This window comes from Lutjanus erythropterus, chromosome 8 (genome assembly GCF_056507025.1).
Source record: "Lutjanus erythropterus isolate fLutEry1 chromosome 8, fLutEry1.hap2, whole genome shotgun sequence".
Classification (NCBI taxonomy): domain Eukaryota; kingdom Metazoa; phylum Chordata; class Actinopteri; order Lutjaniformes; family Lutjanidae; genus Lutjanus; species Lutjanus erythropterus.
The window spans coordinates 42,044,266-42,060,587 of record NC_139324.1 but is presented as its reverse complement, the minus strand read 5'-3'; the positions used below and the strand labels follow the sequence as shown (position 1 = coordinate 42,060,587).

The following is a 16,322-nucleotide window of genomic DNA, read 5'->3' as shown; positions in this document are numbered from 1 at the left end:
ATGCTCGGCTGCCTGTGTTTGTGTTTCCAGACTTCTTTACAAAATTCAGCTCTTTACCAGCTTCGCTCATTTAACCTGTTTCTGTTCTGCCTGCAGTTTCGTCTGCTCCTTGTCAGCCCAAGTCTCAACCTTCCTGCCTCGGATGCTACACCTTCAGCCCCAGCCTCATCCACCCCAGCTAACCCTCCCGCTCAACTCAGCCAGCCACAGCCCAAATTCTCCACTATTCATCTTTAAAATAAATATTCCTTTAACCCTTAACTCCTAGTCTCCTGCCTCTCTGTGTCTTGCACTTGGGTTCACCTGCACAGCCTTAACAAAAGGGGATTTAGTCAGTGACAGCACCTACGGAAGGAATCTTCCAGTATGGTCACCCAGTGACACAATATTTAAGGTGCCAGTTTCCAGCTGTCTGTGTTGCTGCTCAGACCTCACCTGTGTTGCTGCCAACTTTACTGTTGCTCTTATTTCAGTGAATAAACACCATATGATTTGATACGCCTTCCCATCACCTCGGCATCTTTTACTGCAACATCTAAATGTTCCTCCTAACAAGTCTGATCCTGAAGTCTGAGTTGACTGAGCTATGCCCTGTGCATGAAAGCCATCATCAATGGAGCTCCATTTTAATTCAGTGGAGTTAAAAAAATTAAAGTGTGCAGATGCAGACCACAACATTTATCTTATAAAAAAATGTTGAGAAAGGCATCAAGAAGTTAAAACCATTACATTTTATTCAGCACAGTCCACTCATGGATTTGGACCTGACATGGATTTCTTTAATGGAAGATAAAGTGCTGGAATCAGACCATTTGTCACATTTGATTTAAAAAAAATGCAGGTGACATTAAGTGAAGATGAAAATATGGAAGACTAATGCAGCTTATATTAAAAATCTCACTTTTAAACCACATTTAGTCCACTTTTACGACCTTAAAGTGGTTTCAGCTGTACCACAATCACCCTCACTGAGAAATATTCACACCATTTCCATTTCCAGAGTTTCCCTGATCTCAGGGTCAACAAACTAAACCAGCCTTCTGGAACAGAGCCCTGTGGTGTTATTTATCCATCTAGATAGTATCAGTGTGAGTTGTGAGTTTTGGAGATATATATAGCTGTGGAGATGTCTGCCTTTGTTCCAGTGTAATGGAACTAGATAACAATCAGCTTGTGGTGCTCAAAGCAGCAAACAAATACATTCAAAACACTCAGCAGCAGCAATCATGAACCAGTTACTCAAGATAATCCTGTACTTCTGTCTCACCCTTCTTAAAAGTGGCATCCGTCCCCTCATTCTGCTTGTTTTTCTTATGACTTGTGTTTTTCAGTGTGTAGAAAGTGTGCATCTACTCACATGTGCTGCTGTGGTTGGTGGGTGTAGCTCAGTGGAAAGAAAATCTTCCATAAAACTGCTCACAACAAAGTGTGTGGATTATTTTGAGTAACTGGATCAGGACTTTTGGAAAGAGACATTGCTGTTGAGTTTTTAAAATGTATTTTTTTTTGGGGCGCTTTGAGCACCACAAGCTGAGTGTCATCCAGGTTCAGAGAAGGCAGACATCTCTACAAAAACTTTCCAAAATTTGGAAACATGTAGGTCACCCTATATCGTACTTTTTATTACTTTTTTCCACTATAAGGGCACCTTAAAGGGTACTTTATTACAAGTTGTTCACTAGTATGGCACATTAGGGAGCACTTTATCACCTTCTGTCCACAAAAATAGGCACTTTAGATGGCACTTAACCACGTTTTGTTCACTAGAGGGCACTTTATCACATTTTGTCCTCTGGAAGGGCACTATAAGGGGCGCTTAACTGTGTTTTGTCCACTTGAAGGACACTTTAGAGGCGACTTTACCATGTTTTGTCCTCTAGAGGGACACTTTAGAGACACTTGTTTCAGAACTAGAGCTCATTCTTGTTCTTAATCTGTGTTATTATCGTACTTCTTGAATGGACAAGAAACAACAGCATTGTGAATGGCTGGAGATTGCGTCAAGCAGCACAGTCTTAGGTTGAATTTAGACCCACTGTTCGATCGATACACTCAAGCTGGTGCATCACAGCATTTAGTCCATAGATTGATCCAAGCTAGTTTTACACAGGAGAAACCACAGGAGTTGTTTTCAAGGACATATTTCTCTCTTTCATGACTGCATTACAGGAACTAAAAGTGGTTACTGTGTGCAGTTCTGAGGGTGCAACTTGATATTGAGTTGTATCGTGTGTGACGTGAGTCTCCTACACCCACAATCTCACACAGTGATACATGCAAACCCAGCAGTACACGAAGTGATGTGGGGGATACATGGAAAAAAAAAAGATTTACAAACACAGGCACAGACTGCATGAGGACCAGAAAGAAAGCACACATCACATCAGTTTTAACATCTCTGCACTGGCTTCCTGTGTGCTTCAGAATTGATTTTGAGATCCTTTTATTGGTTTAGAAAGCTCTTAACAGTCTTAGTCCCACCTGTTTATCAGGGTAGTGGCCTTTTAATTAACCCCAAAGTTAACAAAAACTCACAGCAAGGCTCCTTTTTAATCACTGTGGTCTTCGTCAGTGGAACAGCCTGCCTGAAGACCTGAGGCCAAGACCCACCTGGCATTTAATTTATTTTAACTTATTTATTTATTGTATTTTCTGGATTGTTTTCCACTTCACAATTTACCTTTTTTATTTTTTACTTTTTTTTTTTTTCTGTTTTTAACCTGCATCTTGTGTTTCCTCACTTATGACAGCATTTCCTCAGGTCAGTTTCTGTTTTTAATAGGGTTGGTGGTGGATGAAGAAAGCATTGCATTTTGTTTGATGAAAAGTGCCATACAAATAAAGTCGGAAGTGTTTCTCAGCCCTGGTCCTCAGGATCCACTGTCCTGCATGTTCCCTGCTCCAACACACCTGATTCAGATGATCAGCTCGTCATCAATCCTCTGCAGAAGCCTGACAACAACCTGATCATTTGAATCAGGTGTGTGAAGCAGGGAAACATCTAAAACATGCAGGGCAGTCGTCTCTGAGCACCAGGGTTGAGAAACACTGCACTGCACCTATGGCTTTGTACTGGAAGCCCCTCATATGAGATGAACCAAAGTTGATCAAAATCAACCAACAAGTGCAATATTTAAGTATAAAAAACATTGCTGTGAACTCAATCTATCCTGACACAGAAATATCCTGATTCCATACTTATTTAGACCCCCTAAAAGAGCATTTCAGCAGTACTAATGGAAACGCCCCTCTGTGCTGGCTTAATAATGGTACATCTTGGATCTCCCTCCATGTAAATGACTTTAGACTCTCCCACTTGTTATTTGACAGTCTGCAGGAAATATGCATGAAGATAACAACAGATGGATCGAAACAGATGCAACACTCAAGACTTTCTCAGTAAACTGATATTTCAGCCAAACATTGTTGTTCCCATTATATTTCCTACACCTGGTTGTGATTAGTATGCAGAGTACAGCAAGCTAACACTAGCGTTCCATACTAATATATACTGGAGTTTAGTTGAACAGTGGGGAGTAGAACGATGATGTTAGCATGGCACAACACAAGTAGCAGCAATCCAATCAAATGGCATGAAGGAAATAATATGAATTCCTTAATATCATTAATAGAATTGGGTTTTTTTTTAAGAGCTGTGTGTGCGGGTTGACCACATCACATACATTCATGTTATGTGGTTCATTGTTGAAATGTATTGATGTAACCACTTCTATCTGAATTGTATCTTTATTTTCAGAAATATTTTTTGGATTTCTCATATTTTATCTGTATCAGAAATCCTCTTTGTATCTGTGACTAAATAACCTGCAACTTTAATAAAATATATAAAGAGTGGCTTTAGTTCTTAGTTTCTTTCTGATTTTTTCACCGCAAAGAAAGGTTGAATATATTTTGAAAATATAAAAGTCTAAATCTTTTCCATTAAATGGCATAAATTATTGATAAACCCTAACCTTAAGCTGGCTTGCCATCTGGTTGATGCCACTCTCTCAGGTTTCCTTTGTTGCAGCTCTGTCTGTGTACACAGGTAATGCATTCAGTGGTTTTTGAGAGAGCCTGTCAGGTAAACAATGTTCCACTGAACCCAGATCAAGGTGTGTGAGAGGCTGATGTCAGACTCATATAAAAGCACGATGTCGGCAGGGTGTGTGTGTGAGAACATCAGAATAACTAAAAGAAACACAAGAGATATGAGACTAATGCTTTGTTTTTAATGTGAAGACAAAAAAAGATGTGTCAGACATTTGTGCATCTGCTGATCCTGACCACACTCAGCCGTCTGTCCTGCGCTGAAGATGAGACGAAGGTTACGGTTTCCTGTTTAGACCACCAGAAGACCTTCAGAGACTCCTGCTATGAGTTTGTGGATCTCCGGTTTACTTTCTTCAGTGCCCAGGCTTGGTGTGAGCAGCGTGGTGGACACCTCGCTTTTATCCCAGATAAAGAAACTCAGCATTTCCTCCAAAGACACTCAGACTCCAAGACGGACATGTGGTTTGGAGCTGCGTCCTCTGCCTCCACAAACCTGATGTATTCTCCAACTGCTGATGGTAAGAGCTTTCAAATAAATTCACACAACTGCTGTGCTAAACTATAAACTGTGAAAGTCTGCACTCTCACAGGGACGTCCAAAGGTTTCTGTCCACCTTAGACACAGAATTGTTGGACTAACTTTTAAAAATGACTTCAACTGGAAACACACAAATGAATTAGGTTTTATAAAATCAAGTAACAAGTTTTATGATCACTGGTGCTTCAAGTCAGATGTACAGATGTAACAGTTTGCATTAATGCAACCTGAATTTAATACAGGTTTTATGTTTTATGCAAAAGTAAAATACTGCTCCTTACCAACCTAATGATGTGGTTTCAGTGAAAGTATATTTTATAGTTACCTTAGTGTGTTATTTCAGTTTCTTATATTATTAATATAATTGCGAAGGTTAGGCTAGGCTTAAATTAAAAAAAACACAAACCAACTGAGGTGGACCGTTTTCATACATAACATAATACAGTATTTGATCACAAAATAAAATTTTGTCTTACGTTAGACTGAACCTTCTTTCTGAGTGACAAAGAGAAACTGGTGTCTCAACTTCATAGGAAAAAACATCTAGAAAAGGCTTCCTGATATCAAAAATAAAAGACTAAAGGAAACCAGCTCTTGATCATCTTTTTATGAAACAAGAAAAGCAGATTAAGAGAACAGGATGTAATTTGAAATTATTATAATATTGGTGTTTCTAAAACTCAAAGATTCAGGTTCATCTAAAGAAGGAAAGTAAATTATTTAAGCAAATATGCACAGTTGCATGTTCAAAAATGAGTACAGCAGTCCAAATAGTGAGTTGAAGCAATAGACTGTGTATTAAATAGCTTGAAGTCCTGTTTAATATACGATGTATGGTTCAAGTGAGTTGTTTCTCCCCCTCCTCCTCAGACCTGGTAAAGTTCGGGCTGCACAAGCACTGTAGGAGCGCAAGATTATAATTTGACAAGAACAAGCGAGCGCAAGTCCTCCACTGTCCGTTTATCAGCTGTTTATCACTGTCATTGCCTGTCCATGTAAAAATAAAGCCCATTATCCTGAAAACAAAAGCCAACTGCTCTGAAAAAAGACACAGAGTCACAGTTCAGTAACCGCCTGCCAAACCCCATTAACATATTGCTCAGTTTAACTGTTATAAACATCTGCGCCCTCTACAAGATTGTTTATGAGTCATAAGAAATCTTTAATAGACACCTACTCACTGAGTGAACATTCAGCATCAATGTGAACTCTGATTAACATGAAACACACAAACAAAAGCAGCTATTTCATCCCAGAACAGAAATGTCAAAGGACGCTGCAGCTGGAGTGTAGCTTGATCTCTGAGGTCATATCATGGTCATTTTATTATTTATTACACTAAATATAGTACAGAATTCAAATGTATGAGTCTGATTTTGATTAGAGGTTTTGTGCTGCCTTGAAATTGTTTTCACAACATTTTTTTTTCACGGTATACTGCGTACCTGTAAAAATGAATAATCTACCAATCTACCACCAGTTAAACCACTCTCACCTCCTTGCAGAACAGAGATGGAACAAAACCTTAGAGCTGTTCTTTGTCTCTAATGTTAACCACCTTGAAAATTTGATTCAATTAGTCAAATGCTGCAATTTAGCACACCACTGAAGAGGCTGGTTAAACATCAGGTGTTAATCATAATCGTCTACACCAAAATGGTGTTAAATCTTTTTTTTTTTACTAATTTATTCTCATTATTTGCTTCCTCCTGAGATATCACCCTCACTTTCCCTCTGCTCAGTAATCACAGCCTGTTAACTGCTGTAAAGCCTTTTCTTTCCCACTGAGGAGGGAGAAAAGACTTCACACACCTCAGATATTTTTGCAAGAGGTGTGAAAAGAAGAAAAAAAAATCTCCATTGAAGTGGGCCATATTATCACAGGATTTGTGACTGACTGGGAGCCTCTGTGTGTCTCAGAAAGTGATTGATTTATTTGCAAGGAAACTAAGGAAGGATGAAGGGACTCTGCTTGGTGTCAGATCTGGTCCCTGCTCTGTTGAAGCCTGTGGCAGAAGCACACTAAAAGATGACATATCTACGTCGTATGACTTTTAAGGAAGAAATACTTCTAAAAAAAATTAAACACTTCAATAACACACTGACTTTTTTTTTTTCCCAAATGTGTGTTTATTCACTGTTGGTCTCCAAATAGCATGACTGACGTTGCATCTCCCATAAGCTTCAATAGAACTGCCACTAAAGTCTGGAGCACAGAATGTTCTATGAGGATGAAATGTCCCTTTCCTCTTTTTTAGATTCTTTTGGGAGGATAGTAGATGTGGAATAAATATAATCTACAATGTCCATGTTCACTGTAATGAAGAAACATGCCACCAAATGCAACGATGTGGCTCGTATACATGTTTTTTTGGACAACGATGGAGGTCAGTGGCAGAGGAATAAACTACTATGTGGTCTTTAGACCACACAGAAAACCCTTGTATATTATGATCCCAGCCTTATACTTTAATACAGTTTCATTTAAAGGTGCAACAAGGAGTTTTTAACTGGTTATGAAACAGTCTAAATTTTTTCCTGATGCCTTTATATGATCTACGTTAAGTTAACAAGACCATCTGTGAGAATATCAGCTATTTTTATGTAGCTTTTCTTAATGCAGATTCTCCATGAAATCTGTTGAAATAAACCTTTGTTTACATTTTTCCAAGCAAAGTTACAGTAAATAGTACATAGGGAGGATAATATGTGGAGCATGTTTTGTGGTTATGACAGTGGAAACTTCACTAATCTTGTCCACATGGTCCTTCAAAATCAACAAAATACAAAAGTTCCTCACAAAAGCTTTAATATGTTGCCCCTTTCTGAGAACATACTGCATAGTGAGAGAAATGAGACTGAGCTGCTTTGTTCACTATATCGGCCTGACTAGTCACATACCAGTGTTTTTGTTGCCGCCTCTTGGGAACTCACACAGACCCGCTCGGTACCCATTAGCGGCTGAAAGAGACGGGCAAGGCTTTTAAGTGCCTTAACATTTGCTTCTTCCTTCTAGCGATTGCATTTATGCTTAAGAAATTAAAAAAAGGCACTGCTCATGATATGAAAGTTATTTTTGCCTCAGAGCTTAGTTTCTAAACTGATTCAAAATCCTATTGAAAAAATCAGATTGGCTTTTTGTGGAGGGAACCAAAGTGATGCTAACTTTCAGGTTGGCCTGCAAAAATACTTCATCCCTGTTAACAGTGAGACGTATTTTGGCACTGCCCTTTAAATCTGTGTGAACATTTTTGTGAGAAATTCTCCCACATGAAAAGAAGACCCTCAAATGCAATGCTGGAAAAAATATAACATCTTTATCACTACATGTCAATTTACTTCAAGGCACTAAAGTTTCGTTAGATTTAAAATGTGTTGTTAATGTTACTATCTCCCTATACATCCTATATATTTTTTTTAATATATGTAACGCTTAAAATACTTAAACCTCAACATGTTGAGCAGAGATCTGTTGTGTCCTCAGGTCCTCTCTCTTGGCTCGATGGTGAACATATCAACCATTCGAGCTGGGTGAGCAGCCCACAGCCCGGAGCAGCCTGCGGACATATAGTGAGAGAATCAGGCTTCCAATGGAAAGCCACAAAAGACTGCAACAAAAAACTGCCCTTTATCTGCCAGTTTGGTATGTATCTGACTCAAGCTTTGGAAAAAAAAAGCAGCATGCAGACTCACTCTGTAATGAGTTACACTTTGATTTGCTTTTTTATTCTCCACAGAGTCTGTGAGATCCATTGTGTGTGTAGGTCGTAACACCACTCTGCAGTGCAGGTCTGGTCAAGTCTTATTGATAGACGGCGGCTTCTACGGTCGTAAGAACATTTATTACTGCCGATCCCTGCGCTCCCCGCCAGCAACTCCCACACAGCTTGAGTGCGGCTGGGTGGACGTTGGGGAATCATTAACAGGTAAAAACATGGTCATATAGTTTCTGTGTGCAAAAAAACCCTGAATTATGTCTGTAGTATTTAGTTGGAAATCATATTACGATAACTGATGTTTGGGTGTTACACAATTACCCAATTCAGAGCTGTGAACTGATCTGATCTGCACAATAACCCTCTCCCAGCTTCATTTAACCCGATGAACTCAATAAGAGAAAAGTCTGAATAGGAAAACAAACACTGATGCCTCATGAAAACAGTCATTAAATTCAGAAGAAGATTGAATTTCGTCACAGTCAGGTAATACAAAGCACATAATGCCTCATGCAATAGCCTCTTTGCAAAAACATGACTGTGCATCAGGACATTAACGGATGAAAAAGCACACAATAATTGTTTAAAAGCATAAAGATATCTTAACGATATCCATCTGTTTCAGAGTAAATATTGACTCGTGCATTTAACTGATGGAGAAACTAGGACATCAATCCATTCAATTTCTAAACTTGCTCATCCTGTTCAGGGTTTTGTTTCCCAGCATGCACTGGACAAGTCTACAATAGAGCTGACACACAAAGAAAGATGAACACAGTCAGACATTTTCTAATTTTGAATTCATCTGACGTTTATGTCCTAATCAAGTTTAGAATTAAACGCTGGTCCAGAGTGGTACAACACCTTTAATTGCAGGTGCAAAGGCTGAGGAAGCTCAACGCACTGCAGCACAAGAAAACACCTGAACACAACACAGAAACACAACCACATACAAAAACATGCTGCAAATACAAAGAGGACACTGAGAAGTGCTAAACACAGCTTCGACATGCTTATTGGTGCCTCCATTTGTGACTCATGAAGTTACTGAAGTCAGTCCATGTATCATGCATTCATTGATTTTCTGTTGTTTTCTTTTGTTTCTATGTATTTGCTTTGTACATGCACAGTCTGATCTGCAGCACCGGTCTGCAAATGCTCCATTGAACTTTGACCCTCTTGCTCACACATCCATCACACCCCAAACTGTGGGTCAGAATAGACAGAGAAACATGCTAGTTTGCATTTCGCAAAATGCAACTGGATGCAGTGGGGCATCCTGGTGTTTTGGGCATGTTGCATTTGACATGGCACACATCTAGGATACTAAATAGTATGATAGTATGGGTACTGGAACACAGATAGCACTGAGATACATAGATCTATGTCATAGTAGTATCTGAATAGGAAAACAAAAGTATTATCCGATGGTGAGATCCTCGGGCAGAGGTCTTTTGTCTGATCTACAGGCACAGCTGAAAACTAAAGAGGACCAGGCGTTTTGAGTCAGAGTCTCGAGGCTCTGGAACAATCTGGCCGAGGAAATGAGGTCAGCCAAGTCAGTGATCTCTTTTAAATCCCTTTTTGAAGCACACTTTTATCAGAGCCTTTCCTGTTTATACCTGAGTTTTAACTTGCTGAACTCTTTTTATTTCTTAAAATGTTTATTTTCCTTGTAAAGTGATCTGTAAATATTGTTATTATTATCAATAGTAGTAGTATAATTATCATTATTATGTCCCATTGCATACTGCATGCAATAGTATGTACTTATCAAGGGCAGCTGCAGTGCAAACTAAAAGCTAAAGAAAAAAAAGTATGCAGCTCAAGCATGTGCAAGGAGCAATCAGCACTATCCTCCTCTGGAATTGCACTGGTTGAACTGGTATTTGCAGCCTGTTTCTGTACTGGTTTGCTAAATCCTGCACATGTCAAGTTGATGAAGACGTGTTTTCTAAATGTACTTGTTTGTTTATTTGCATGTGTGTTCTTCAGTTGCGGTGCACTGCGCTCTCAAGGCCACTTTATATACATCAAACAGGAGTTCAGAGAGTCTTTTGATCCTGTGTGGCTGTTAAACATGAGCTTACATAAAACCTGCACTGACACAGCTTCTAATGAGTGAAGCTTTGCTTGTATCCTCGTCTAATTTGATTTTTTGCTCTCATACATCTTGCAGTCTTGAAGTGTCTGGTATATTCTGAAGAAACAACAGGACTTTCTTTTAATATACATGCTTATGTATACAATGCTAATGTTATGCGTCTGTGCTTCTCTCAGCTGGAATTTCATGCTAATGTTCCCTTTTTATACACTAACAGTGCATGGGTGAAAGAGGCTTGTGATGTCAAAGTGTTGTGTCTGGTTAAGAGGAAAAAGTTCTGGAAAAGTAGATGTGTGTTGCATACAAATTCACCTCCAAACAGTCATTTTACTATTTTTTTCCAGCAAGTTGCTTTATTTCTAAATTGATATGCAACATGCAGTTATGTGACAGACATGTCCTGGACCACATATCATATTCCACAGACCTAAGAACTTGAGAATGAGAACAGTGATGCAAAAAACCCACCTCAAATCACATTGCAACTGCATCACTGATCAGCACGATCACAGCAAGCCATTCCTGCAAAATTGATCAGCCTCACACCAGGTTAGCATATTCTTTTCAGAGAGTAGACTTCATTAAACAAAAGACAGAGTGTCTATGTATTTTATAAAAGAAGATCAAACTCTATGAAACTCGAAAACATGAGACCCGTGCACCAGGGGCGGATCTAGGTATTGAGGAGTTCAGGGGGTTGGGCCCAGAGACTGCAAATTTTTTGTAGTGAAATAACTTTTTTTTTTTTCCTTCAGCACCCACTAAAATATTTTTGCATCTGTACTGAAATGTCTTGAGAACTTAAAGTGGAAAAAAGACACTGGAGAACACATTATCGCACATTCACACCTGTTAGTGATGCAAACTAAGTACATTTACATCCAGTACTGTACTTATTTTATATTTTACTTTGATTTTATCCAGAATTATGTTTCTACACTACATCCCAGAGGCAAATATTGAACTTTTAATCCATGAAGCTGAAATAAGGCTGTTGTCTGACTTTTTAGAGATACAAGGTTCTCACAGGACAGTGATGTTAGAGACATTTGATGGTCTTACAGACCATGATGTCTTGCTGCAGATTTAACAAGTGAACAGTGGCCTCTAAAGTAGTTAAGTTGAGCTCAACCTTTAACATCTACAGGGATAAAAACAGCAGTGACATTAATGCAATAATATTAATCAAAAAACATCAGACACATAATAACAGGGAACATTTTACTGCAACAAGAATACTTTTAATTTATGTACATTTATCTGGTAATATTTCCATAATTTTACTTAAGAAAGGTTTTGAGAGAATTTACTTGTACAATGTCATTTTCAGAACAGGGCTTTTGAGAGAACATCGGGGCTTGAGCCTCAGGAGCCACCCTGAGTCTGCCTCTGCCGTGCACTGAATATCTATCTTTTCTCATTTCAGACAGGCCATTGTCTCTGTGGCCCACTGAATGTAACACAACTCTGAAGTGAGGTGAACTTCTGCAAATGGCAGCTAAGCTCAGAACATCCTCTGCTGACCTTTTACCATATTTTTTTATTCATCTGTCTGTCTGTCTGATAGAGAAATAGACTAAAATTTAGAAATTCTGTCCTCGTTTTATAATGGTCAGGATGTGTTTGCGGCTGAAGCTCAGGTGTTCAAAGAAGCCTTCTAGTAGTTTCTTGCATTTGTTCTTTCCACGGCTCATCCTGTCTACATATCAAAGTGTCCTTGAGCAAGAAACTGAACACGAGCCGCCCAGGGCCTGTGTGAGTGCACGTGAGGATGAATGTGAAGTGTTTCTGTGCTCATGTTAAAAGCATCACCTAAGTACAAACTGTGATAATGATGAATGCTGATGGCCTCCTGAGTGGTCATTTGGAGGATATTTGAGTAAAAGCACAAACCTGTCTCACTGGAACACTAGAACAGCTAAATAAAAACTTTTCATCAGGTCAGGATCATTGCTGTGTTGATTGATTACGTTCTCCATGTGTTTTCCAGCACACTGCCACGGCCGTCAGATCTGCCACATCTCTGAGGTTGTGAACTTGCTTGGTGAACCCTGTCCTCAGCTGGGGAGCTACCTGTCTTTGGACTACCACTGCAAAGATGGTTGGTCACAGATTTATGATACAAAATTATACAAACCCCAATTCCACAAAAGTTGAAATGCTGCGTAAAATGTAAATAAAAACTGAATGCAGTGATTTGCAAATCCTTTTCGACCCATATTCAATTCATTCTGAATGTGATGTCTGCAACATTTTCCAAAAAAGGTTGGACAGGAACGTGATTACCACTGTGACACATCATGTTTTTCTTTAAAGAGCACTGTGAGCATCTGGGAACTAAGAATACCAACTGCTGAGGTTTTAAAAGTGAAATTCTTCCTCATTCTTGTTTGATATCCGACTTCAGCTGCTCAACAGTCCGGGGTCTCTGTTGTCATATTTTGTTCTTCATAATGCACCACACATTTTCAATGTGAGACAGGTCTGGACTGCAGGCAGGTCAGTCTAGTACCTGAACTCTTTCACTATGAAGACACGCTGTTGGAACACGTCCACAATGTGTCCTGGCATCGTCTTGCTGGAATAGCAAGTGCATCTGTGAATGGATGGCAGCATATGTCGCTCCAAAACCTCTGTGTGACTCTCAGCATTAATGGGGCCTTCACAGATGTGACAGTTACCCATGATGCCATGTACACTAACACCGGTAACCATCAGGATGTTTGTTCACTTCAGCTTCAAGGAGACGACGTTCATGACTTCCAAAAACAATCTGAAATGTTTTTTTGTGAAACGTTTCAGGCATTGCATATTTACAAAAAAAATATTTTTTTTTCATTTTGAACATTAAATATCTTGTCTTTGTGGAAAAGGATTTGCATTGAACTCTGTTTTTATTGATGTTTTATGTTACAGCACATTTTAATTTATGAGTTTAAAAGATATCAAGACTAAATATTGTTTGGATTCTGTTTATTTAATTGAGAGGATACTGGCAAATCTCACTCAGCGATGCAGGGACTCTAGCTCTGGCATCACTCAGCACCCCGCCTCTCCCGCCCCCACTCCCAGGAGCTTTTCACGGAAGACATTTTGACATGACACAGTCAGAAAGTCACAGCTGTAAATAATGCAATGAATTTTCTTTACCTGCTTCAGTTTGAGGGGCTGGCTCACTGAAACACTGTCATGTCTCATCCATCCATAATGGATCTGGTAAACCTGTGTTTTCCCTGTGACAGGTCAAAATGTCTGCGGCAAAAGGGCCTCTTTTTTCCTAAATTTGTTTTTTTTTTTTATTTAGTCCAAGTGGTTAAGTTATAGACTTTTCTAACGACAGCCATACAGGAAACATATTTGATTCAATCTGTTTCATCATATCTATTTGAAAGTCACTTGTTACTCATGAAAACTCATGAAACAACAAAAAATGATGAATCACACTCTCTGACGTGTATTAAGTATCCCTGTTGTATCTGCGCTTGTCTTTTCTCATGGAAGCCCCGTTGGCTGCAGGCTACACCTCTGCTCATTTTCTCCCTCCAGGTCTGACGCTGTCGGTGAGCGCCGTGGCTGCTGTTTTTAATGATGTCACAATCAGTGTGAAGTGGCTCTTACATTTATACCTCAGCTGCAAGCTGAGTACCGGAGATGATCATGTTTTTTATATGCACAGTCCAGAGGGGTGAGTAGGAGCTTTCACTGACTGTTCGACAATGACAGAGTATGTGTGTTTAAAATAAGAGTAAAAAAAAAAAAATACAATTATTTGTCCACCACTGATTTTGCATTATGGAAAATGAAGGATCCAACTTAATGGATCTAAAATACATCACATAATAAAACCATATTAACACCACGTGAATGGAAAAAAGGAACATGGAAAGTTAAAGGTTATACGTTAATCTTTACTCATGTACTTACTGTGTAGGTCCATCATTTCCTTCTTCATATTATTACATTTTTAAATGTAGCCATATACATCAGTCCTATCTAAAGGTCACATGAACAGCAAGTACACAAGAGTGTGTGTGCAGAATTAAAGGCACAGTCAATGATCTAAATAGACACTAAACAAAACAGTAGCCTGCCTCATCTCATCTACAGCAGTAATGGGCAGTAATGCTGTGGAGTAGCTAGACTGCATGCTACTACTGTAAATGTAAATGTATATTACTTGTTTTTTAGTTCAGTGCATCACACTGAATTCCTGAATGTTAAAGCTGCAGTAGAACAAAACTTAAAAAAACAGGTGATTATTGAGTCTCATCTTCAGGATGTGAATTAGGTTTGTTTTCTCCGTGCTGAGCTCCTCCCACCAGATGAGCAGCACGCTTACTGATGCAGTCACAAGCAAGCATGTGCCATGCATCAGCCTCTGACAGCACCTGCCAGAAAAATCGATTCTTTCCTTCATATCCCATCTGTCTCTTCTTCTTTCTCCCTCCTTTCTTTACTCTCACGAAATGACTTTCAAATACATTTTGCCTCGGGTCAGCAGTCAGCATAAACAGAGAGACTAATTATCAGCTCCTCTGCGGTTGCTTCTGCACACAGGTTTACAAGCAAACGTTAAGATAAATCCCACAAGTTTGAAACATACAACCTGAGCTCCCCTCCTGCAGATAATAAAGTTGGCATCAGAGCAACTCTGGAGTTTCTTCCTCCAGAAGCCCCAGTCAATCTCATCCAGAGCTCCTTGGCTCTGAGCAGCTGTCTGTCAGCTCTGTGTTTCAGCTCCACCATGTCGTCTCGGCCCTCTGCAAAAGCTCTGTGTTAGACGTGAATGAACACAACTGAACATAAAGTCAAAAGTAACCAATCAGAGAAAGAAAAACGTTTAGTTACAAAATCAGGTGACCTGTGGAGTTTCCCTCTCCCGCCTGCAGCAGTGCTGCGTCAGCTGTCCGCCGTCACCTGCCCTACATGCTCCTTCATGCATTGAATTAAGTTTTTTTCAGCCTGAAATGCCTGATTTCATGGCAGCTTATCTAAAAAAAATGTGATGCATGTTGCAATGCTTTTAGGCATTTTTGCAAGACCAAGAGAAAAAAGTAAAAAGTAAAAAGTAAAAGTAAAAAAAAGTTGCGATTTTGTTTGCCTGAGTGCGTTCGTGTAATTCATTAAACTTGTTCCAGGGAGAAAAAACCCACACTCTGTTCTGAGTGTTTTAAGTAATGTTACCATAACATTTGGACAAAATTGCAGTTTCACACAGAATTCATGAGTATTGGTTGAATTTGCATGAATTGTTGTGATCGCTGCATCGCAACTGATGCAAGATGAATCAGTGTCTGGTTAGTTTGGCAACGGCAATAAAACAGCTATTTCTGGTGAAAAAAATGCATTTCACTCTTTCAAACAAGTTCTGTCACAGTAGTGATCATTTCTACAGTGTCGTCAGTTGCAAAAGCAAGCACAAGCAAACAAACGTTACCTGCCATGTGAGCTCCGTCGGTGCACACTGGTGAAGTGTCCGACACCTGAGATCACTCTTCTTTGCTTCTATCAGAGTTGGTTTTGCGGTTTTGTGGTGATTTTTTTTTTTACAGTCTGCTGTGCTGTTGCATTGCTCTTTGTAAAAAAAACAAGAGCTGAAACTTGTTTACCAGCCGCTCATTTCATCTTCTCTCATCAGTTAACCAACAGCACATGTTGTCACAATGATTTATCTTTAATAAGTGCACCAGCTAATATTAAAATATATTCATGACTCCCCTTATTTATAATTCCCATTGAAATGTTTTCCCTTTGCATTTAATGCCTAAACCTCTTTTATCTCAGTTGACTAGAGGTCTCCGACTGATGAGTCAAATCTTCAACTATCAGGAGGCATTTTAGTTTATTTCTTTTACAGATTTATTTAACTTTGATTTTGCAGATAAACTTATATAAATTAGATTAATCATTA

At 39.2% G+C, this 16,322-nt stretch overlaps 1 protein-coding gene across 1 annotated transcript in view; it reads left to right on the top strand.

The window, feature by feature from the left end:
• LOC146323353 (polycystin-1-like protein 2) overlaps positions 1–16,322 on the top strand; it is a 68,158-nt gene that overhangs the window by 3,391 nt on the left and 48,445 nt on the right. The window contains 5 exon segments of the mRNA XM_084723928.1: positions 4,243–4,571; positions 8,076–8,234; positions 8,329–8,517; positions 12,402–12,512; positions 13,958–14,096. Coding sequence (XP_084580054.1) covers positions 4,243–4,571; positions 8,076–8,234; positions 8,329–8,517; positions 12,402–12,512; positions 13,958–14,096 — 927 coding nt within the window.